At 43.0% G+C, this 25,766-nt stretch overlaps 1 protein-coding gene across 4 annotated transcripts in view; it reads right to left on the bottom strand.

Moving 5' to 3' along the window:
- Positions 1-25,766, bottom strand: part of RAD51B (RAD51 paralog B) — a 688,762-nt gene that overhangs the window by 230,004 nt on the left and 432,992 nt on the right. For all 4 annotated transcript variants that reach the window (XM_019922136.3, XM_033851017.2, XM_019922140.3 and 1 more), the window contains exon 8: positions 4,692-4,788. In XM_019922136.3, the coding sequence (XP_019777695.2) occupies positions 4,692-4,788 (97 nt within the window). The remainder of the gene's footprint in view (positions 1-4,691; positions 4,789-25,766) is intronic.

Here is a 25,766-nt window from a genome sequence, read left to right on the forward strand (position 1 = left end):
ACTAAAACTAGAAACCACTCTTGGTTCTAGTAAATACTACTTTTTCCTCTTGTGTTCTTTCCTTGACCCATCCAGGTACTTTTAATTTTTAGTTTTTTAAGGCTGTTATCTATGAAAAACTATTACTACAGATAAAAGGATATTAAGTGCCACCCTAGGCTCCTAAAATGGGCGCGTCACCACACTGAAGTGACTGCTATCCCAGTAAATTATCTGAGGAAGGATAGCCTATGACCTAGGTGGAACAAAGCTTCAATCTTGCACAGGGCCCACTGTCACCACACGTCAGTCTCACCTACCAACTGTGCCTGGGTGGATAGGGGCTCAGCCAGTCCTTTCTGCTCAAATCCCAGGTGACTTCAGAATAGGACATGGTGTCTTAGGCCAGCTGGACTGTTAGATCCTTTCTCTACTGATCACTATGACTGAGATCCAATCATCCTTAGCATCTTCGACGAACACCGGGAAGAAATGTCAAGGGCATATAAGAAACATGTCCTTGGTCACAGAACAGTCACAATAACCTAGTAAGTAACCTGACACTGAACTTCATAATAACCTACACGCCTGAGTTTCTGTCAACAGAGCAAAACACCGAAGAAGAAAATAGTTTGACTCACAGTGCCTGGTCAAGAACAATGTAGATCATAAAGTCAAAAATCCTGATTTCTGCCCTTGGGTTCACAATATAACTTTGGTCAATCTGCATAAGTCTCAGCCGGTCCATTCCCCCACAGGAAGAAAATAATGTCTGTGAAAGGCACGCTGAAAACTGACAAGCACACTTGCACGTACGAGGAGTTATTTCAACTAAATAGGAAAAATTCCATTTGCCCTCTCATGCCTTCTCAGGACACAAAGCTATGGGTAGGAGCAATGGCGGGGGAGTCCTTTGGTGTCCACTTCTCCCTTCTTTGGCCCTCCCAACTGGGAGCTGAATAATTCACTGGGGGAATGAATCCTCAAAGGGAATCAGACCGTGGACCCTAGCAGTGAACTTAGGTCTACATAATCCAAGCAACAACCCAGGCACAAATTTAATAAGGAAAAGCAGCCCCAGCAACACAAAAACAAAGAACTCTCAACTTTACAAACACTGGGAGTGCAACAGCTGGTCAGCCGAGATTAAAGGAGCGTGAGAGAACACCTCCCCATCTCCTGCCTTCTCCTCCCCCGTCGAGGTCCCCGCAGCCAGCCAGGGCTCGCTTTTACAGCCCTGTGCAGATGACCTTGTTCCAGCTAAGATAGGAGCTCTTTGATCTCAGCAGGGGGATGCTCTGGGCCTGCAGCTGGTAGATATTAATAGTACAGGATCCGCTGGTGTGGAAGAGATCTCTCAGTTGGGCCAGGTCACTCGTATCCCCTGCTCTGAGTCAGAGCAGAAGGAACTTCATTTCCCCGCATCAGCCCCTGCTGGGTACTTCTCTCGGGTCAACTCGGATCATTTTCTCACTGGCTGCTCTCGGTCGCTTGTTCTCACCCCGCAACTGTTTTCAAGGGAGCGCTGTTTAAGCCGTGCCCTCTGCTCTTGCAGCTGAAATCTATTACAGGACAGGGTGAACCCTGGGCTCAGCCCATCACAGTGTGTTTCTCACTCTCACCAGCTTGCACACACTTCTAGTGTACATGTTTGCGTGCGAGAGAGGGTAGAGAGAGCAAGAGACAGACAGACAAGCCCAGAAGTGTTTACAGAGAGAGAGAGACAGCGGTATGGGGAGGGGGGGCTGTTAGAGGTACGCTGATGTATCAGTGCTAAGATTTCTGAGGCTCCTTTCCATTATGTTTAATCTAGGACGACAAGGTCACTCTTCCCACCCTGTAAATCAGAATTTTAAAACCCCATCACCAAGTGAACGCTCCTGACCTTCAGACCCACATCACAATCTGACAGAGTCAGAGCTAGAAAAGACTTCAGCCATCTTATACTCAACCTGTCTGTAATTTAACAGAAAAAACTGAGGCCCAAAGTGATTAAAAGAGCTGCCCAAGATCACAGAGCTATAACACAAGGGCAAAGCTGATGATACAACGCATGCTTACAACAACAGAGAGATTTGTACATTTTAATCGTAGCAACATTAACAACCACTGCAATATATTTGAATAGGTATAAGTGTTCTAAGAAATTTATTATTTTTTTTCATTCACTGGTAAGGAACTTCATTATAGGCTTCAGAAAAAAATTCTATAGACTCTTTATCTGCTTAGCTATGGAAGGAAAAGATCTAGAAAACTCAATTGCTTCCATTCTCCCTTGGGTTTCATAATAAGAAAAAGTTGTCTAAGGATGAGCTGGTAACTCTCCCTTGGCCATGAACAGGACTTTACCATTTTTTTGAAGCGGTTACACTGCAGCCACAAAGCAATTTCCTTTATATCTGTTTTGCTTCTCTTCTTTGCTTGAGACAAACCAGGAAGCCAGGACAAAGAAAAGTACTCTTACTTATTGGCTTTCAGATAAGGAAACAAGATAGTCTCTTCTGGTCTCCTCCTTGGAACTGAATAAATGTGTGTGTACGTGTGTAATACTTATAATAATAATTTTTAATCACGTTCATAGGTCTTTATGTGATTCTCATGGTTCACTGTTGTTACAAAGCATTTACTATGGTACTGGTTCAGCATTTATTTACTGCCTACTACGTACCTAGAACTTTGCTGGTCATTCAGGCACAACAAGAAGAATACAAGAGAGCCTGTGACCTTAATCTGGTGGGGAAACCATGAAAAGTTAATTTCTTTTTTTTTTTTTTATCTTTTCTGTCTATTGCTGATCTGATAGAAGGACCACAGAGGAAGAAGAGAGAGTGAGACCAAGACAAACTGGAACAGGAAAGGAGGTTTTGTGGAAGGGGTGGTCTTTTTTTTTTAAATTTTATTTTATTTATTTTTTAATACAGCAGGTTCTTACTAGTTATCCATTTTATACATATTAGTGTATATGTGTCAACCCCAATCTCCCAGTTCATCCCACCACCCCCACCCCCCACCCCCATTTTTCCCTCTTGGTGTCCATACGTGAAGAGGTGGTCTTTAAATAAACCTCGAAGGAGTGGGAGGATTTGGGAAGAAAAGAAGAGGTAGGAGTGAAAAAGGGAAATGCTGTTCTAGAAGGGTGAGCTGTCTCTGCAGAGGCACGGAGCCAGGGCTCAGGAGAGCAGGCAGAAGGTCAGCATACTTGCTGGAGGAGCTTCACAGAGGGTGCAGAGGAAGGAAAGGACAGACTACAGAGTTAAGAAGCATCAACTTAATCTAGCGTATTTTTGGGGAAACTGGTCCACATAAGAGAAAAGAAAAAAACCTGATTTTCAGCATTTGCTGATTTCCATGGTGTAAATACTTCCACCCTGGTTGACTGCAAGCTAACAAGCCACAAATTCCTGAATATTTTAAAATCAGCTTGTTGCTTTTTGCCCATTCTCAGGAAATGGGCTAAAACAACGTCAAGATTCCTGAGTAGGAGACTGACACAGTAAAAGGAAGCCAGAAATGGGGAAGTTTAATTTGGTAGTGTAAGATGTACGTGGGAGAGGCTGGAGTTGGGAAGGCCATTTTGGAATTTATTAACATAATCCAAGTGTGAGTTTTTAATAAGGCAGCTGATCACAATACAACTCACAAAAAAGAGGGCACAGATATATTTGGAAAGGACAACCAAGTAGACTTGAAGATGAAAGAAGTGTATGGAGGGAACAAAAACTGATGATTCAGCTTTTTAGCGGGAATGACAATGCATCACTGAGTGTGGAAATACGGTACACAGAGCGCTCTACAGTTGTTATAAATAAGTAATTCATTTCACTCTGAAAAACACTGCTGAGAAGCAGGGATGTGGTCCTTGCAATTTTTGAGACCATAATCCAAGGCCAATCCATGGAAAACCACCTGGGCAGTTAGGAGCCTTGCTAGCCCTAGAGGTCCCATATATTCCATCATGAATAATTCTCAGAAAATGGAAAGTGCAGAGGGCCTGGAACAGCCATGCTCATCCACCCAGGCCCACAGCATACTGCCGAGAAAGCAATCAGACTACAACCAGCAGAACTCAGAAATGTCAAGTAAGAACTTTCAGTAAAACTAGAAACCACCCACTGGCTCAGTGGTGTAATTCCCCTAGCTACATAAACCAGAGCCAGTCTGACCTTTGCTGCCATGGGAGGGTGGAGAAAATTTTGCAGATTTACCAACGTGGCTAGTTTTTCTTAATCCTTCTGTAAAGCTGATTGGGAACGCCACGTCTCCAGTACATGATACTGGTGTACACTTTTAGCCAGTCCAAAAGTACCCAGCACAAACAAAAGGTTAAACTGCTGTACGACCATGGGTAGAGCCAACATTTGAGCATCAGTCTCAAAAACAAAGTCATTTAGCAGTTCACCAGCCCTCATACTGAGGACCCAAAAGAACCTACAGAGGAGTGACGAGCCTTAGGTGGAGGTGACAGATGCCTGCGAAGATGATTCACTCAGGTGAAAAAGGAAGCTCACTTACAGAGACAGAGCAACACACTCTCCAAATATAAGGGATCAGATGCCAGGAAAGGTGGCCAAGCCTATATCGCCAGGCTCCGGCTGGGTTCACTGGCCAGGGCCTGTTAGCTGTGTGTCTCAGTTCTCAGCAGAAGGCAGAGAGGCAGTGGCGGAGCCGTATGTCAGTGTCAAGTTTCAGCCCCTCTAAGACAGATCCCTTACCTTCAGACAGGGACAAATCATCAGCTGGAGACACCAGGTCTGCCTGAGAAGCTAGGGCTCCACTCAGATGGGTTGTAATTTGATTCGTCAAGATAACCTGTGAACAGACAAGGAGAAGGCGGAGGGAAGGGAGAAGAGAGAAGACCAAATTAATTATTAGAGCTATCAAAAGGCTGTAGTTTAGGGGAAGACTGATAAGTACGCAGGTAGGAAAACCCCAGCTCTGACTTGCATCAGTTTTATCTTAAGGCCAGAACTATCTGGCAACGCCTCCAGGTCATTCAAATCACAGAAGACCGAGGAAACAGACTGACTTTTTTCAGAGCTTAAACCACTAATCAATTCTTTCTAAATGCTGAGTAAATTGGGACAGAGAAGTGTCGCCATATTACCTGAATAATAGAAGGCCAACCAGAGAATTAAGATGAATACGTGCACACTTTATCATTTTTAAATTATATTCACAACATACAATACGACTAGCGCTGAAGAAAAGCAATAATTTAACATCTGGGTGCCTGGGGCTTCTTCCCTTGTTAACTGGAAAGTCAGAATTTTATTTCCAAATTTGTGAAATTAGAATAAAATTCATCTCTAAAGGAATAGCACTCTTCTTCTTTTCAGTAAGTTGAATTCTAACAAAAGAATTCCAAAGTCTCACTATGTATTTAAAACACAAATTAATAGAATTCGACCTATACAAAGTAAAGTTCATAACATTTAAAATTCCTAGAAAGGACTCTAAAGTTACCTAATCCACATGATTTATTTCCACACAATATTTTTACATGTGGCTCCATCAAGAAATTATTCTTTTCCTTAAAAAATCCTCATTTAGGGCTTCCCTGGTGGCGCAGTGGCTGAGAGTCCGCCTGCCGATGCAGGGGACACGGGTTCGTGCCCCGGTCCGGGAAGATCCCATGTGCCACGGAGCAGCTGGGCCCGTGAGCCATGGCCGCTGCGCCTGTGCGTCCGGAGCCTGTGCTCCGCAATGGGAGAGGCCACAACAGTGAAAGGCCCGCGTACCACAAAAAAAAAAAAAAAAAAAAAATCCTCATTTATAAAATTTGCTCTATTGTTTAGAAACCTAAAGGAAGAACAAAACACAGATTCTCTCCTGGAAAACTGCAGCAAGACTAATGTTACAATCATTTCTCAAGATTTGAGGTGTTCCCATCGTGGGCATCTTGGTGAACCATCTTGGTCCCTCAGAGGAAACGTAACTTCTGAAAAACTAGGCATTTGGTACCTGGAATATGCAACTAGCCAAATCGTCGTGGTCTGTTCCAAGGGTCAGCTATGGTTTTGCTGCCACCCTGATTGGAGCAGAAATGGAAATTGTCTCCATTCTTTATTGTCCAGCTTTTCAGCCACACCTCTGTCGCTGTCTCTTGAACGGACCAATGACACGTTATAAATCCTATGCCAATGGCAGCTTAATTGGGGGCTGAGAGGGGAGCACGATGGCAGGGTCAGGAAAAGAAGTGAAGTACTCTATTAACAAAGACAGCCTGTCCAAGGTCTTTGTGTGTCACCCAGGCTCGTGTGAATCCCCAGCTACTCTGCAGCGATGACCGGATATTGCAGTATTCCACTGAGTATTTGCTAATCTCATCCTTCCTATGCTTTTGTATTACTCATTTTCATCTGGACTGGTAAGAATCACATATGATAAGTCTTTCAATTAAGATGGCTGGAAATGGCCAAATAAAAGCCTGCTCTTTTAAGAAATAAATACTCATATTCAGGAGCAAGAATAAGCAATTATGTTCATTTTCCTCTTTATTATATAGGGTACGGGCTTTGGTGTTCAATAAAACTGGGTTCAAATTCTGACTGTGACACTGTGAACCTTGGGAAAGTTACTTGAATCTTTGAGCTTCATCTATTCATAGGTAAAATAACACCTATCATATAGAACCATTACGAGAATTGAATGAGATAATCAATGTAAGGTATTTAATATAGTGTCTGGCACGTGATAAATATCCAGTAAATGTAAGCCATTGTTGTTGCTATTATTTCCTTAAGAAGAATGTTATATAGGTTAATAAATTACTAATAAAGTACATGCCACATGCTTCAGATCATTGGATCTAACAACAGAACATGAAATCACAATTTTCTACATCAGGATATATACTTCAGCACCTGATCATTTCTACCAGTCTCAGTCCTTCCTAAGCTTAACTTAGTTTCAAAGAATTTGTGTAAAAATCTCAGTAAGAAAACGATAGTAATTATTTAAAGCAAGACCAGTAAGAAACCGGCATTGTTTTGAGAATACCATGTGATTTTTCTACCAGTGAAGAAAATAATGTATCTGTCGCAGTTAAAAAAAAAAAAAAAAAAAGTGAAGCTTCAGGAGATCTAGACATGTAAGCTCTATTTTGGGGGGAATTCTTCTAAAAGGTGGTTTGGTGAAAATGACTAGAACACTAGTGATATAGTAACAGTAATGAGAAAAATAATTATTGAATACCAACCATGCAAAGCATGTCAACATGTACACAGGGGAAAAGAAAGAGGTGAAGGCTCTGTGTGTCTTCTCTAGAAACTTGCAAGTTAAAAGATAAGACATTTACTAAGATATTCAGACCACTTTTTCTCCATTTTATTATTATTTCCCTGGTCCTACAATGGAAACTTATACTGAGATGATGGCTTTATTGTCCATAGCTAACAAGATGATACCCTGCTGAGCCTAAAACCAAACTACAGATGTGCCTCCAAAGATACCCACCCCCAGTGCCACTTCCAATGCAAGAGTAGATGCCGAAGAAGCCATTTGTACTCTCCAATGGCAAAAGAACAAGCTCCTAAGTGGTTTCGCTAATAATCCACTCCCTTTTTATTATGAGTCTGAAAGCCAAATTGCTGAAGAGATACACAGCAACCAAACTCAGGGGGTTGCTCTTGCTGAATTGTGATTTTCTAAATCTGTGATCGGCAGAATGATAAAATGGAAATATTTCCAAATAGCACTGATTACAAATAATCATGACTTGGGCAGAAGCCTATAGATGTGTTGTCCTCTGAGGCAATCTGGAGACATGAAAACTACACTCCTAAAATAACTTATCAAATACTATTACATATTATAAACAGAGTCTTAACACTATCTGCTTTCCAAAAATGAGTTCTGACTGACACTTCAGAGGGTCTTTCAGGCTGCTCTGCTCCACTGGAAAGATGAAGGCTTCTGACACTTGGTACTAAATTTGTGTGGGAGCAGCGTGCACAATGATTAGGCTGAGGGCTTTGGAGTCAAACAAACGTGAGTTCAGATCCTGGGTTCCACCACTTACTAACTATGTGATGTGGAGCAAGTTTCACAACTCTCTGGGTATACTTCTTAACTCACAGGGTTTTGAGGAGTAAACTGGATAATGCATATAAAGTCCTGAGCATAGTGCCTGGTCAATGGGAAATGCTTAAATGTTAACCTCCATCACTGTCTTTGCTGATTTTACACCTTGCTTGTTGAGAAAGAAAACCCATGCCTGCTTCCCTTTTGTACAACATATAGTACGCTGATGACAAAGAACAAATATCTGCCGGTGATATGTTCAAAAAGCATAAAAATTTAATTGAAAGTGCATGCTATTTTTGCCATTTCTCTAGAAGTATGACTTATTAAAAACATACAACACACTCCACCCCCCTTCCTGCTACTACCATCAATTTCAAATCCAAAGGCTAGAGTGAGATTCTTGGACTAAGGGGAAATTTTGCTTTTGTTTTTTTGATGGTAGTGATTACATCTTTACATCTGAAGCCAGGAGGAAATGGAATTCAGCTTAGTTTACTCTTCAGGCAACAGAAGACCATCTACCTACTGAGGGGAAACAGGCAGCCCTCTACATTGTATAAAGTAACTGTTAACTCCATGCAACTCTGTATATGGAGAGACCGCTCACTCCCAGGGCTTCCTTGCAAAGCCGGCAGGTTGTAGGATGCTTCAGGTACACATGAATAGGAAATGACTCCTCATATCATGTCACATATACCTTGAGTCTCATTTTTAGTGCTCCCCTCCCAAGGCAAAATGGGGGGGGGGGATCCTAAGTTTGCCCCTGGGTTCTAAGTTTCCCTTGCATCATTCAACTTCCCTAAATGCATCCTACTCGACCCTTCTGTGCACTGTAGTTCAACACCTAAGCTCAGTTCAAGGGAACAATGAAGCTCTCAAAGAAGAATAAACTTCAGAGTACAGATTCATAAATAACCTAATAGGCCCACCTTCAGAGAGAGCAGGGCTTCTCTTATAAGCTAGAGAGGAGATGGAAAAACAGGAAGCAGTTAAAGACCAGAAGAACTAGTAAGGCAGATGGTTGGGAATGAATGTCATTTTGGTCAGAAGGCAGAAGTTCCTGGGGATGAAAACCTAGCCAACACACAAACAAACAAAAACATATGACTCTTTTCCACTAAGTATCAAAAAGGTAGCTTCCGAAAGCAAATAGCTAGAGGTTAAGGGGGAAGGAGCAGAATACACTGGTCAGAAGAACCATCAGCCTCCAGGGTCAGGGGACTGGTGAGCTGGAGTCCACTAACCAATTGAGTCTGACTCCCCACTAATCTCTGTGTCCACTGTGGACCACCTGCCTTCAGTTGGCACATCTTTCTTCAGCTACACTAGGACCAGACTAATTTAGGCTATACCCACACCCCATGCATGTCTCCTGCCCCTGGTCCAAGATAAATCCTGCCTTAAGGGGCCTCTGTATGTGTCTAGTCTGATCTACCCTACACTGAAGTATTAAAGACGAATCTCTGTTGGGAGCTCCACGAGCAGCCACTTAGTATATTCCAGCCCAGTGGAAAATGGTGGAGAGAAGAGAAAGTGGGACAGCCCTGGAGAAATCAAAGTAGGGAACTGTCAGGCCTAAAGGTCCAGCTTTTGATAAACAGCCTCCTTTTATTTGACCCTTGGGAGGTGACAAAGAGGGAGTTTGTGGTCAATCAGGAATAGAATAAGTTGGAATGGGATATCTGGCCCTGTTCGGTCAGCAGAAGAGAGATTCATGGTCAACAAAACAATAACTCAATATTTATAAGTCAGATTCTTTTAAGGACCTAAGAATATAGCACATGCCCTCATTCAGCTTTCTGTGGGGGCAGGTGAGAGGTAAATTTTTTTATAATCCCTGCCTTCCAGAGAGTGAACTAGAGTCATCTGCCTGAGATTAACAGTCTAGATAAGAAAGGGGGTCTACAGGCCTCCCTGCCCACTCTCCCTCCTAAGACAGCACTGGGCAGAGGAGAGGAGAGCCAGGAACTCTCAGCCCAGAGCCACAGGCAGGTCCAGGCCTTGATGCCCTGGTCTCCAGAATTCAATCTAATATAAGTAACGAACAAAGGGATCTAACATCTAGAAATACATTAAAAGATTATGAAAATGCTACATTGTAACAAGCCCAATCTTGTGACAAGAGTCCTTTCATACTCTGACGTTAATAAATAACCACAAACCAAGTAGCTCCAGCTTCTACAGAAGTGTCAAGCATTTGAGGCAATCCTAGCCCAATTCTGCCGGTCTTTTTAGTGGCTTTCGGTGGCTTCAGATGCATGTGGCTGGTCACTTCCGAAACCCACAGGAGGCTTGAAAACTGAAGCTCTTCATGTCCTTGGTGCGACAGAGTTTAAGGATTCCTGGGCTAGAGGAATCACGAGGCAACCTCAGGCATCTCGGAGGCATTTTTATGCCCAGAAGGACATCTGCTTTCTCCTCCCTCCCGCCCATTCCCTGCTAGAAACCTGCTACAGCCTAACACAGAGAATCAGAGAAGTCTCAAGACCACTTTAACTAAGCCTGAAGGGCTAGGTGCGGTGATTATCCTTATACTCACAGCTCCCAAGGAAACAGGCAGCCCACTGGATAACCTGGCCAGCCAGAGAAAGGGCATCAGTTGAGTGACAGAGAGAGACCTCAGGGCTGCCTCTGCCCCCAAACTGCCTACCTGCTGTCAAATCTAGCACTCTCAGATGGACAGGGCTCTGAACTGTAATGGAACAGAACTTTTTGTAAAAGAATATACATGTATACACATATATAGATGTATAACCGAATCGCTTTGCTGTACACCTGAAACTAACACAATATTGTAAATCAACTACACTTCAATGAAAAAAAATAAAGTGACTGTAACCAAACCTTTCTCCAAATACTATATATATATATATATATATATATATGACAGGGCTCTGCTTTTCATAGGTTTTGAAGGCAAAAAATGTTCGGATTTTTCCATAAGATCTTATTTTTAGACCAATATTATTTCAGTATAAAAAAATGACCTATCTGCTTAAGGTACGCTTTTTTAAAATGTTACTTTTGGTATCTAAAATGATCCTAATTGCCAGGTATGACAGTGATGGAGCCTTTCTATCTAAACACAGGCCTTGAATAAGTCAGAAATTCTGAGTTTTAATCCTGGCTCGGTTAAGGGTTACTGAATGCCTTGCTCTTAAGGAGACAGAGGCCGGAATTTTCCTGTGAGAAATTGGTAAGGTTCATTGAGTCCTTTCATCACCAAGGCTTGAGAGAAAGGCCCTGGAGTGGTTTTCACCATCCTCTCCTCATGCTTCCCAACCATGACGGTGTCTGCCCCAGCCTATCTGCTGAATAGGAGCCGGGCGTCAGAGGGAAATGGGGGATGGGGAGAAGAAAACAGGCGAGGGCGAGAGGCAGAGGTAGAAGGCCAAGAAGGGCGAGAGGGGTGCTCTGGGTGCAGTGTGGGAACAGGGTAACTCCCCCCAAAAGCAGGTGTAGACAGCCATACTCGCAGACTCACACCTCTCCCCTGACTATCCCCCACCTCCTCCCTTCCGGTCACTTCTAGCTTTGAAAGGAAATATCCAATATTTGAGGAAAAGTCAGACCAAATATTTTAGAGTGTGAGTATCACAAATCTGGTTTTACTCTTCACTGGCTTAGTTTTGCCAAGCTCTGGAAAATTATAAATCATTCCATTATGAAAAAAAGAAATCGTTTTTCTTTAGCTTCAGCCCAGAGAATATCAACTGTCAGCTCTAGAATAAAGAACTGATAGGGGTTTAGTATTCCAGCCTGCTATTTCCATCTTGAAGGTCTGCGTGACAACTGTTTTCTGGGAAAATCTGAAAGGCTACGGGGGATTTTCCTTTCGAAATATTTGTGGTAAAAGGACCAAACTTCAATTTGGCTTGAAGAAAAGATTATTGTGGAAGTTAGGAAGCCTGCCTTTTATTTCTGGCTCTGTCACTAAACTGCTGTGCAATTTTGGGAAAGGCTCCTAACCTCTCTGTACCTAAAAGTGAATCCATAAAAGACATGAAGAAAATGAGTGTATTATGACCATAAAGGTAGCAGCCCACTATGAAAAATGTTTCAAACCACATTAGCATTAGTGTTGTCCTTAAAATTCCACCACTAGCATTGATTCTCATCATGTCCAACCTTAGGAAATCCATCTTACATAGAACCAATTGGCAGTGCCTGAGGAAGATAGGAGGGGAAAAAAAGAATAAGGGAGATAACTTTAAATAATTTTGTGTTTATGGTGAGGATACTTTCAATCTTGATAAAATCCACACCTCTTATAACAGACCTGAAGAAGAAAACCTCTGTTGTAGATTTCATTGTGAAATTCACAGGTAAAGCTAGTAGGAGAGTCCTTAAAGCAGATATTGGCCCAGTATGAGGCAACATAGATGGAGGAAGAGAAAAGAATCTCCTCGGCTTTGCACAAACACACGCTCACTCAATCACAAAGGGATGGATGATAATACTGCTTTCACCTCATTGTAGCCATTGCCTCGACCACTGTTTAGAGACAATGCACTGAGGCAGAACTGTGTCTGCCATTTTGGCCAAAAGAAACACACAAGAGAACAGCGCGGCACAACAGGGTGGCTTTCTCCTTGGCCTACTTCTCCTGGGGTACGCATGCAAGAGGATGTAGTGGAAACCCTGGGCCGGCAGCTATTGTGCCGGAGATGTAGGCGTGAAGCGCTCGGCTTCCACTGTCGGCTCGCTGTTCCACTGGCCCCAATGGGGCTGAGGTTAACACGTGTTGGTTCCGGGCCTCAGATGGGGCGACAGTTGTAACGGGGCCACAAACAGCAGGTTGGTGTGCTGTTTCCACCTTCAACCCAACCTCGGCGGCATCCTGTCAGTGATGTGAGGCCCGCTGCAGGAAACAACACGCACCACTGGTGAACGGCGACAGTGCACTCACAGTGGCTTCAAATGGTGCGTACTCCAACTGGGGGCAGTTCTGCAGTTAGCATGGGAACAAAAAAGTCTCCGGTCAGCCAGGGCTTGGAAAAGAACAAGGCCGCTTGTCAGATGACCCTGAGGTTCACGGACATGGAAGAAACCTTCCTACCAGCCTTCACTGCCCTGTAGCCTTTCCCGTGGCCGATGCCTTTTGTGTGGAGTTTGCTTGGTTGTCTTCGCCCGCACCCTTACTGCCCACCGAGCCCCACAAAAAGGCAGGGGAGGTGAATTTCCAACAACCCCCTGAGTTTCTGCTGACCTTTTTAGGTGTTTTTGTTACTTGGGGGTGCTTTCTATTCACGTGTACGCCTGGTCTCTGGGGATTCCCCTCCCTTTGATTTGCAAAGAGGATTAGAAAGACACAGCTTTGTGATCTGTCCATCACAGACCGCTGCTATTAACCGATTTCCCCTCCTTAGACTCATTTGAGACCAAGAAAACACTTCTGTTGAGTCACTTGCTCCCTGGGAATCTGCAAATACGGTTCTTGGGGGAGTCCAGCCTGATAAACACTGACCTGGCTATTCTCCAGCCCCACCACACTGTTAGTGGCTTATAGGAGGGAGGAGCTGAAGCCCAGAGGGGCCTCTGAGGAACCTCCAAAGGAGGATATGCCAACAGTGGTCTGACTCCTTGTTTCTCTATTTCACGGAGGCAAATGGCAGCCTAACCAAGGGCTCTCCAAACTCAGTAACTGGACGTGTGCATTCAACTCTGTCTCCAGAGTGAATCTGTGGCATAAAATGGGAGCAAAGGTCACTCACTATCTGTTCAAAAGGAGGTCAAAAGGTCTGCCTAGGAACAAATTTCCAAGGCAGCAGCCTCATCAGATATGCTCTTGAACAAAACTATTTATTTGACGTCCTCAAGGAAGGGATACTGTGTAAGGTGTTATTTAAAAACAAAAGGTGGGGGGAGGTTGGGAGCTGAAGCAATGTTGTCTATGTCTATACTTAAATACATGATATCAATAAAGGCAAACAATAATCAACTTCGATTAAACAGAGTCAACATAGGAGAGACACAAGAAGAATAGGCCCAGAACAAATACATTAAAATGGCTAAATATTTACATGGTGAGTAGGAACAGACTTCCTTCCATGGCAATGCCCTTGGAGTGGAGATCTCCCATCATGGCCACTAACAAGCCAACTACCGATCACAAGCTATAGGCCCATAAAACAGATACCCTGGCCAAGGGCAGGTCACACTCAGTGCCAGATGACAAAGAGGTCTGCAGTCTCCAACACCCACTCTGGTGGCTTGGGACTGGCCACCTGGAGCACCGACCCAAGAGCAAATGTGAGGTGGTGTCAGACCTCTGAGTTGCTACAGAGGATGGTGAGGCGCATGCGCTGCTAAACTTGACCAATATCACGTGAGTTCCATCCTGAATTCCTTCCTTCCTCACTTTCAGTTGTTCACCTATGATCATGTTCACCTCTCACATGACGTCATTACCAAGAACGATCATGCCATTTTCCACGAGTATGATATTTTAAATTTTTCAGAGTTTGTTCACAGAATGGTCTTAGCTGACCCTAACTACCTAGTGAGGGAAGCTGAAAAATAGCTGAGGCAGCTGTTGTGTGTTAGAAGGGTGGGCTCTGCAGTCAAACCTCCTGGGTTTCTATCTCAGTTCTCCCACCTACTGGCTGGAGAGTTTCAGGTAGGATACTTAATCTCTCTCTGCCTTTCTTCAACTCTGTAATTGGGACAACAATCATACCTATTGTGGGGATAAATGAGTTGACATATAAAGCACTTAAGACAGTGCCTAATACCTAACAGGTGCCTAACAAATATTAGCTCTTTATTCTATCCACTTCAGTTTTCCCAGTGAAAAAATTGAGGCTGGAGACCTCTACATTCTATCTCTGTATCTCTCGTGGTTTGCTCACTCGGGCTAAGTGCCCCAGCCTGAAATATCCTCCTTTACTCTTCTTTAAGTTTCCACCTTTCCGGGGCCAGTTCAAATCTTCCCTCTTCCATGAAATCTTTCCTAACTACACTGGCTGCCACTGACTTCTCAGTTCTGGATATCCCCACTCTAGAATCAGTACCAAGTAATTCAGTACGAGAATTTTTCTCTAGTTATGTCATCTGTGTTATTCTTATCTTTCTACCTACAGTGTAAATGTTATGAGATTTTATGTGCTTCTAAAGGAGGGAAAGGAGAAGGGGGGAAACTAACATCTACTGAGCACTTCCTATGCATCAGACCCTGTACCAAGCACTTTACATACATTAGCTCATTTCATCCTCACCTCGGTGGAGTAAACATTATTATCTTCGTTTTGAAGATGAGGAAACTGAGGTTTACAGAAGTTGAGCAATTTTCTCAGACCAAATAGCACGTAGAAGAGCCGGATTCAAACCAGATCTGTCTGGCCCTGTAGCCTACACTGGTTCTACCACATAAAAGGCTCTCAACGTGAAAACTCACAGCCTTGTGGATCTTTGTTGATTAATTTCTTCAGAGCAAGGCATTTGCTGACATCAGATTGCCCAAGCTCTGTGCTGTTTAATGCAAAATCACATGTAAAGGAAAACTGTTCAAAACATTTAAGAATAAGACAAACTTTCAGTAGCAAAAAGAAACCAGTTGACTGTTAGATTGCTGTCTGGTAGAGTTGGAAACATTGAGTCTTCAGGCCAGGGAGGAACCATGCTCTAGCAGGTATGGCAAGAGAAAGGACACAGATTCCAGAAGTCTATTTCTGTCTTGGCCACTAACCACTTTGCTAATATTTTCACTTCTGCTAAAATGAGATGACAAGAGTTTCAGAAGAAAAGTTGCCACATAAGAGCAGAATAAAAACAGGCAGTTAGCTGGTTAAAAGTGGTAGAGCCACAAACAACTTCGGGATCTAGACTAGGAGTTCACAGCTGGGACAAATTCCATTCAGGCATTTGTCTTTCCAGCTTCACGTCAACTCTTAGAGAGCAACACTGAGTATGGAGCAATCCTTAAATCTAAATGATAACAGTATCTATGTCTTTTTTTTTTACTTTCTTCATTTTTTTTTTTAAATTGAAGTATAGTTGACTGACAATGTTGTGTTAGTTTCTGGTGTACAGCAAAGTGATTCAGTTACATACATATTCTTTTCTGGATTATTTTCCATTATAGTTTATGTTTTTAAATACCCTACAAGGGCTATCTTTAGTTTACTGAGGATCCATGTGAGTCATTCAAGAAGTTTGTTAGGGCTTCCCTGGTGTAACAGTAGTTGGGGATCCGCCTGTCAATGCAGGGGACACGGGTTCGAGCCCTGGTCCGGGAAGATCCCACATGCCGCGGAGCAACTAAACCCGTGCACTACAACCACTGAGCCTGCGCTCTAGAGCCCAAGAGCCACAACTATTGAGCCCGTGTGCCACAACTACTGAAGCCCGCGTGCCTAGAGCCCGTGCTCTGCAACAAGAGAAGCCACCACAATAAGAAGCCTGTGCACCACAACAAAGAGTAGCCCCCGCTCGTTGCAACTAGAGAAAGCCTGCACACAGCAACGAAGACCCAATGCAGCCAAAAATAAAGAAAGAAAGAAAGAAGTTTGTTATTATCCTACTTGAAATGATGTTTGCATCTATTTTCAGACTGGTTACTCCATGCCAGGGTGGTACTAAGTGAGAATCAACAAATTGATTCTTAGTATGTTTGGTAATCAATTCATGAAGTGTATTAGTGCCTCTGCATCCTGGAGGCCCCAGTTTTACGGTGAGGACACAGCTGGGATAGAGGTAGTAGGGGCAGAGGTTTGTTCTGGGTCTTTGAAGTCATCCAGCCAGGAGTCTAGGCCTGCAAGGACTGGTGACCTCGGCAGGTCTGTGGCTATTCCTGCAGCCCTTTAAGGTGCATCATGATCCTTTTGCAAAGAAGGACACAGGACTTGTGGGTGGTGACTGTCATTTCCATATATCTGGAGTCCCACTGAATTCAGGATCCTGGAGCTGTGGGCGAGTCTCGTGGAAGACTTCCGGCCTGGGAGGGATCACTGCTGGGAATGGGGGCCCAGGAATGGGAGGCCAAGCAAGCTTTCTTCTGTCTGGTTATTGACAACACAGTGTTCCTTCTCACGGACTCCTCCTGCCCTCCCCAGGACCACACTGAAATGACTAAACCTGCCGTCACTCCAGTGAATCCACTCAAATAAATAAGTCAATCCTCTTTAAGTTTGTGGTCTCAACTCCTTGTTGGTTTATTGCAAAATTAAAGGGCACACAGAGTAGAACCATCAATCAGTAACCAGCAGAGGAATAAGCTCTTTGTGGAATGTACTGAGAAGCAGGAAAGAAGATGGAAAAAAAATGAAAAGAAACCTCATGAAATGGTCATTTGTTAGGAGAACAGAGGGGAAAAAAAAAAAATCCACATTTCACATGCAGCATAATTTAGGAAAAGTCTTATTAAAGGTTTCCTATCTCGCCAGGAGAGCAAGCTCAGGAACGCAAACAAAAATCCCTCAAAATGATCTGCCATTTATTAGTGCTGGTTTCTTGTGGGTTTTGCTGTACTCCATAGACACAGCCAGAGATCATGGGGACGAGAGGCTGGAACAGTGACTCAGCAGGCTCAGGACCGGGGAAGGAGAGGAGATATTAACTACTGTTTATTATAAAACAAATAAACAAATACAAACCGTCTCCCTCAGCCCTTTCACCCCAACCTGACCTTCCCTTAGCACCCTATTATTTAAAGTCAAAGCACCTAGTACCATGCCTTATTTGGAATTTTTAATAAATGCTATTTGATGAAGGTAAAAACTGAAGAGCAATATATAGTCCAGGGCTGAGTCCCCAACGGGTGCCAAATACCTCACTCAATGCCCTATTTACATAACCTCCTCAGTCCTCATTGCAATCCTATGAGGTGACATTATTCTTCCACTTTAAGGATAAATGTATTTAATAACGTGCCTAGCTTACAGCAAGCAGCTATGCCTGTGTCACCCCAAAACCACTCTTTCAACCAGATACATCAAATTCAAGCATGACACCAAGAAAACTCTTATGGCATTCTAAATCCTGCTGGAAGAGATGAAATCGGTAGTATTGGAAACAGCATAATGGTAACTCATCAGTCCTATGTCTCCCTTGCACATTTTCTACTCCAGGTAAGTCCCTTCTCTAGACAACTAGTATCAATATTCTTGCCCATTTCACAGGAGAGGAAAGCAAGGTGCCAAGGGGTGTAGGGAATTGCTTACACTAATAAAAAGAAGAGCCATTAGACCATAACATGGCTTTGATTCTCACCCGTGGCAAAATGCAGCTTTTGAAATAACTTGCTAATGGGGAAGAATTCCTTATAAAATCTCATCTGAATCTCCTTACCATCTAGTGATAAGGTAGGTATTACATCTCTTTCCACATCAGAGAGGAAAAGTGAGTGGCCTATAGTTTACAGCATATAAATGGACCCAAACCCAGGTCTCCAAATCCCATGCTCTTTACATTCCTTGACCCTGATAGGGAGCACACCTCGCAAAGAGAGGCAGACTGATGGCAAAGGAATGACAACCACGAGAAAGCTGGGTCTCAGTGTCTTTCTGAAACAAGTATGAGCTGCTTGTGAAGTTGTGATGCCCAGTCCAATGGAATCTTGGCTTCACTTCTTTTCTCTACAGAGACGACTATCTATATAGTGTTAGAGCCTCTATGGTCTCTCTGAGGGTAGTCCTCCATTACTGATGCGAGGCTCATTATAAGTGCTGCTTATGGTTTATCAGAAGTGGTCCCATTCATTAATTCAGCCAAGGAGTTCCCGAGAGGACAGTGGAAGCAAGAGAAAGCCATATCTGGGACTAGGTAGGTTCAGGGCAAGACTGCAAGGAGGTTAAAGAATAAAGTATATAATTAGGGCTTCCCACCGCAGGCCTCACCATCTTCTCTCTGATCTAGGTACCCCATGGACTTTGTGCACTCATCCTTCCCAGCACAGCTAGACTGGAACGCCTCCCAGACCTCCTTGCCCTGGCCTGCACTACCTTGCAGGGCTTTGAGAGCCCAAGATCCCACCCCTGTACCATCTACCACTGCTCATAAATCTATACAGCCCTTTCTTCCCTCTTTCTAAAGAACTAAATCTTAAATAAGTCTTAGGTGACTTTGGCTACTGATCTTCAAGTTACCAGGTAGGGCCCCTAGTGACATACCTACCAATGGCTCTAAAGCAACGGCTCTGAAGTGGTACAGGTGGGTCTTGAATCTCCAAGCTCCATGTTAATTCCTCTATACATTCTTTCCTTCCCTCTTCTGAAATAAAAAATCTGGCTCTACATCAGACTGACAGATTCCCCTACAGATCTCTGAAGCATAGATGAAATATAAGCTGGATATCTGACAAAATAAGATTACTCAAGTAATTTATTTAATTATTAAAATTTAAAATATTAATAAAATATTTCTTAAATACCAACTATGGTCCAAACAAAAAGATAAGACTGATATTTGCCTGTTAAAAAGGAGAAGTAACATGAGTAGGTGAACAAACTAGAATGAAGGGGAGCAAATAAATAATCTTTGTCATGAGAAGGATGAAAAGAGAGAGCTACAGGAGTCTAGAAGATGCGGAGAGATGACTTCTCACTGGGGGACTCAGGGAAAGTGTCATTTGATCCGGGCCTTGAAAGATGGGCATCACTTAGTCATTGAAAGTTATGTAAAAGGTCATTCCAAATGGCAGAAGAGGCCCCAATATTGTAAAAATTTGGATCTGCAGAATATTTCAGAGGAGGGCCTTAAACTCTGGAATACAGGAGTCACTCAAAAGGTAACCAATCTGCATCTTTCTACAATAACAGACCAGACATTTACACCAGGAATTCATCTGTCTTTAAAAGGAGATCTTTGAAAAAATGGAAACAGGCCCCTCAGGCAAGAGACACTGGAGAAAACTTCCCCTCGTCATGACGCTTCTGAGGTCTGCACATCCCAGCCTTTCAGGAAGGAGATGCAAGGTGTCTCCACAGTATCATCCTGCCACTGAACTTGGTTCCTACAGGACAGGTTCTTGCAGTAAAGAAATAATACCGTTTGTCAGTCGAGAGAGTCAAGGGCATGTGCGTGTGTGTGTGTGTGTGTGTGTGTTTCAAACTGTAGAGCTAAGTTTCAAACTGTATTTAGAAGCTAAATTCTGCTAAAACACATCAAAGGGTATCAGGCCCCATTACAGAGGAAAGGAAAAGCCCTAATTCATATGCAACGGGGTTTAGGAAAAATCTTTATGAAAGACTTCTCAGCAAACTAGTGGAGTAAAAACTAAAACAAAACAATAACCAAAAAGTCCTCAAATGACTGTGTGTCATCAGAGTCTGTCCTGGTAGTTTCCCTCCAATTCCCTCACAGGCAGAAGAGACCCCATTAGATTTCAGAGTTTTCCTACCCTGGAGAAAAAAGGCATTATGAGCCAAAGCAGAGTCCTCTGATTTGTTCCACTTCTTTAAAAAAAAAAACTATCTTTTTCCTGCCAGTTACTTCTCAATATGACTGACAAAATTTTCCACTTTTCTGTTTATGTTTTCTAAGCCAACAGCAAAGCTCAACTAAGGTTCAAATAAAAACAGTAACCAATACAACATATAAGCATATTGCTTTCATGTAAATTTAGCCACTTATTTGGTAGTACATGAGGGTCACAGAAAAGTCCCCCTGACCCCAACCTAGACTTGGAAATAAGGCAAATAAGATGACCCTCTGGGTTAAACTACGTAATCAGCACTTCTTGGCTCAAAGCAGAATCACACAACAAAAGGATAGGTTATGTGCTCCATAAAATAATGGATCTAGGCAACAATCATCAATGCATGTTCATTTGGTGAACCAGTAGGTCAAAAGTTGATAGGGAACTTGGCAATGGAATGATCAGACTACCATCATCTGAATACACTGATCTATTTAATCACCATTAAAGGTGGTACAACCAGACATTATTGCCTTATGATGATAAAATAGGAAGTATACAGCACTACCTATAGAATATTTTTGCCTAAAAAAAATCTAAATCCTAATCTAATAACCACTAGTTTATGAGATATGGAAGAACAAGTTAAACAGCACCATGACGAAGCCATCAGCCAATCACTAGAACGTGTGGCATTCTACATCCAATTTCTCCAAGAAATCAATGTCACAAATAAAGCGGTGGGTGTGTGTGGGGGGTGCAGTGCTGTAGATTATAAGTGAGGAAATATAACAACCAAATAGAATTTCTGGACCTCATTTAGATCTTTACTCAAACTAAACAACTATAAAAGGACATCTTTGAGACGATCAGGGACGTTTGAATATGGGCTGGGTAGTAGAGGATACTAATGAATTGTTCACTTTGCTAGGTGTGCTGAAGGCATAGCAGTTACGGTTTCCAATGCCCTTACCAATGTAAAGAGGGAGAGTGGATGGAGAAATATGTTCCACAGACAAAATTAAAAATACATACCAGGGAGGGAAGGAGCGAGGAAGGAAAAAAGGGAAGGAAACATGATAATGGTACATTTTAGTAGCTCGCCATGAATACTTACATTGGCACAATAATGTAAATGTTAAATATGGTTTTAACTAAATACTAAGATATAACCATACTGGAAAGAGGGAAAGAGTGAATAAGTGGTCAATGGTCATTTCCACAGACATCATCTTCAATGGGAAAATCAAAAATAGAACTTCAAATATGTCGTTTAGAAATATGGAGCTAACTAGCAGAATCAACAAGGAAGGAAGGAAACACAGTCATGGTACAATGATTTGAAAGTGGCTGCTTCCAGAAAGTAAGAATCAAAGGGGAGAAGCGGATGTGGGGCAGGGACATGCTGTTTTTCAGTATAAGGATTATATGATTATTAGATTTATAAAACTATATGCATGTTGTACGTTGATGAAAGACAAAATATAAATTAAAACACATATCAGAATGACATGGGGAGGAAGTTAATCAGCCAAAAATTAATATAAAGGATAGTGAGAGGCAGAAGACCTAAACAGTCATTTCACCAAAGAAGACACACAGATGGCCAACAGGCACATGAAAAGATGCTCAACATCGCTAATCATTAGAGAAATGCAAATCAAAACCACAATGAGGTATCACCTCACACCAGTCAGAATGGCCATCATCAAAAAGTCTACAAACAATAAATGCTGGAAAGGGTGTGGAGAAAAGGGAACCCTCTTGCACTATTGGTGGGAATGTAAATTGGTGCAGCCACTATGGAGAACAGTATGGAGGGTCCTCCAAAAAACTAAAAATAGAGCTACCATATGATCCAGCAATCCTACTCCTGGGCATATACCCTGAGAAAACTCTAATTCGAAAAGATACCTGCACCCCAATGTTCATAGCAGCATTATATACAATAGCCAAGACATGGAAGCAACCTAAATGTCCATGGACAGAAGAATGGATAAAGAAGATGTGGTGCATATATACAATGAAATACTACTTGGCCATAGAAAGAATGAAATAATGCCATTTGCAGCAACATGGATGGGCGTAGAGATTATCATGTTAAGTGAAGTTAAGTCAGACAGAGAAAGGCAAATATCATATGATATCACTTACATGTGGAATCTAAAAAAAATGATACAAATGAACTTATTTACAAAACAGAAATCTACTCACAGACATAGAAAACAAACTTACGGTTACCAGAGGGGATCGTGGGAGGTAGAGGGAGAGAGAGAAATTAGGAGTTTGAGATTAGCAGATACAAACTACTATACAAAACGTAAGTAAACAAGGATCTACTGAATAGTACAGGGAACTATACTCAGTATCTTGTAATAACCTATAATGGAAAAGAATCTGAAAAAGAATATGTGTGTGTGTGTGTGTGTGTGTGTGTGTATAACTGAATCACTTTGCTGTACACTTGAACATAATACAACATTGTAAATTAACTATACTTCAATTAAAAAAAAAAGGATAGTCAGAGAAACAAATGGCGGCAGCACTGATTCCAAACCCAGCTAGGGCTGCCAGGGCCCCCAGTGCGTGCTACTCCCAGGAGCACACAGATCACCTGACAGGCAGAGCTGGACTATGGAGACGGAGGCAGCAAGCTAACAGTTCCTGATACCATAACCAACTGAATCACTTAACCCCTTTATGATCAATTCCGTACTTATCAAGTAACCTTCCAATAATTCGTTTTCTCATTTGACCTGCCTTGAAGGGGAAACATGCTAGCTAGACAGGCATGCCTCTCCAATGCATAGAACAGCTTTCTTTTTCATTTTAAAATGAATAATTTGGGGCTTCCCTGGTGGCACAGTGGTTGGGAGTCCGCCTGCCGATGCAGGGGACACGGGTTCGTGCCCGGGTCTGGGAGGATCCCACATGCCGCGGAGCGGCTGGGCCCGTGAGCCACGGCCGCTGAGCCTGCGCGTCCGGAGCCTGTGCTCCGCAACGGGAGGGGCCACAACAGTGAGAGGCCCGCGTACCGCAAAAATAAAAAAAATAATAATAAAAAATAAAATGAATAATTTGGCATTCTGCTTTTATAACTCAGTCCCTGTGAGCTCTGGGACCGAGAACTGGGCCACGTCCTCCTGAGTGTGATAAGCTCTGGGTCAAAACTTGGGCCGAGGCCAGACAACCAGGCAAAGCCCACCTTGCCAGACAGCCTGACTCTGGCTAGCAGCCTCCCCTTCAGGAGCTGCGCCAGCTTCAGGGTCCTCACCGCATTACCTTGAGCTCTTTCATAACAACCCAGTTAACCCCTATTATTTCCCCATATTAAACTAAACAATGGAGAGGCACCCGTGTTTGGCCACTTCCAGGAAGATGCAGTGGACACCTGTGGCTCTGTTCAAGCAAATATATTCTTCATCTTTCGGGACCCCACAGGGCACTAGGGGCAGAAGCTGACGTCCCAGAGCTTTCTAAATAAAGGAATGCTCAGAAACTTAAAATAGTAGTAGAATATTTCAACATTTTTTATAAAGAAACATAATAATAAACATTACTGAGTACTTTCAAAGTGCCCTTATATGTAATAGCTCATTCAATCCTCGCAAAACCCTGTGGTGTGAAAACATTCTATTTTTATTTCCCTGTACTCATTAATTTACAACAGTGGAGAATAAGACACAGTGAGTCTTATTCTCCACTTGAATAATTTGGCCGGGGTCACCTGGCAAGATGAAGCATGGATTCCCATCTGGGTCGTACAGCTGGAGGGTTTGGTTGAGGTGAAGTGTCTTGCTGAGACTCACACCACAAATCAGGAGCAGAGCTGGGAAAAGGCATCTCTCACAGAAGCAAGTAGAAGCTGACAGAACCCTGGAGACATCACCATCTCCCAAAACCACGGCTACTGGAGCCAATTCCATTAGCTGTGAATGAGCTGACTCAACACCCAAGTTACATAAAGTCCCCCCAGTGATCAGTGGGTGGAGCAGAGACCCTGCAGCAACTCAATCCAAGAATTCAAAAATAACCCCTGAAATCAAAACCGAATTGATTACAGGACAAAGAAGGGAGTATGGCACATAAAAACTGTTCACTGTTCCAGTTTTAAGTTGAAACAAGCACATCACAAAGATGACAGGCATTTGCTTTACTCCCCCTGGAGAAAGGGAATGCAAGGAAGACGGCGACATCAATTTCGGAGAGTCCCAAGCTTCTAACAATAGCGCTTTTTTCTCAAACCTACCATTTATTGAGCAGTTACTTTGTGCAAGCAGTGAGGCTAACTTGACAAACGTTATTGTCCCCATCCTCCAAACAGCTCAAGTTAATGGATCCTTTACTGAGTTTCACGTGGATTACCTCCCGATCACTATCCTACGAGGTAGGCCAGAGTATTATATCCATTTGGCATGTGAAGAAAGCGAGCTTAGAGAGTTTACAAAAATTGCACAAGGTACTGGGAGAGCCAAAACCTGAAGGTAAAGCCCAGACCCCAGATCTACTGGAATGCAAAGCCTTGCCTCTTAACCATCATGTCACGTTGCCTCTTTATCTCTTCTGATCTTTACAACACACCTCCAAGGTTAGTGCCATAATCTTTACTTTACAGATGAGAAAACTGAGGCTCAGAGAGGTTAAATCACTTTCTGAAGACCAACACTGGTAAGTGGCAAAGCTGGGGTTCAAATCCAGGATCATTTGACTCCAAAGCCCCAGCTCTTCATCACGACATTGTATCATCTCTCCTTTCACTGGGATGTCAGCTCATTCATACAAGGACTATGTATCAAGGGCTTAACTACACACTAGGCACTGTTCTAGGCTCTTAGGATACACTGTGAATAAAACAGCGGGAAATCCTTGCCCTTGGGGAGTCTATATGCTGGCAATGGGAGGCAGACAATGAACTCAGTAAGTGGTAAAGAGTATAGCATGTCCAAAAGTGGTCATTTCTGGGGGAGACAAACCAGAGTAAAGGGGACCTAGTATAAAGTGGACAACAGTTGTGATTTTAAACAGAGTGGGCAAGAGAGGCTTCATGGGAAAGCAGAAATATGGACTTGAAGGCGCTGAGGGCAGCAGGCATGTGGACATCAGTCAGTTCTCTATCTCCTCAGCAGAAATCTTTAAAGAGAAACCCTCTAGCCCTTTACCATCTTATCTCATGTGGAAATGCCAAGAAAGCAGAAAAGTTCAAAAGCCAAGGGCCTTTGCTTTGCCCCCTAACTTGCCGAAAATGCATACTGCAAGGTGACAAGCAAATACACACACAGCTCACCCACGACTACAGATGGAAATAGTAAGGCTGGTGACTGTGCATAGGCAAGGGGGAAAGAAGGGGTGCTAAATGTTTTACCTATCAAGAATTAGCTCCCAAAGTAAGCGGCCTTCCCCAGGCAAT

The sequence above is a fragment of the Tursiops truncatus genome, chromosome 2 (assembly GCF_011762595.2).
Source record: "Tursiops truncatus isolate mTurTru1 chromosome 2, mTurTru1.mat.Y, whole genome shotgun sequence".
Lineage (NCBI taxonomy): Eukaryota > Metazoa > Chordata > Mammalia > Artiodactyla > Delphinidae > Tursiops > Tursiops truncatus.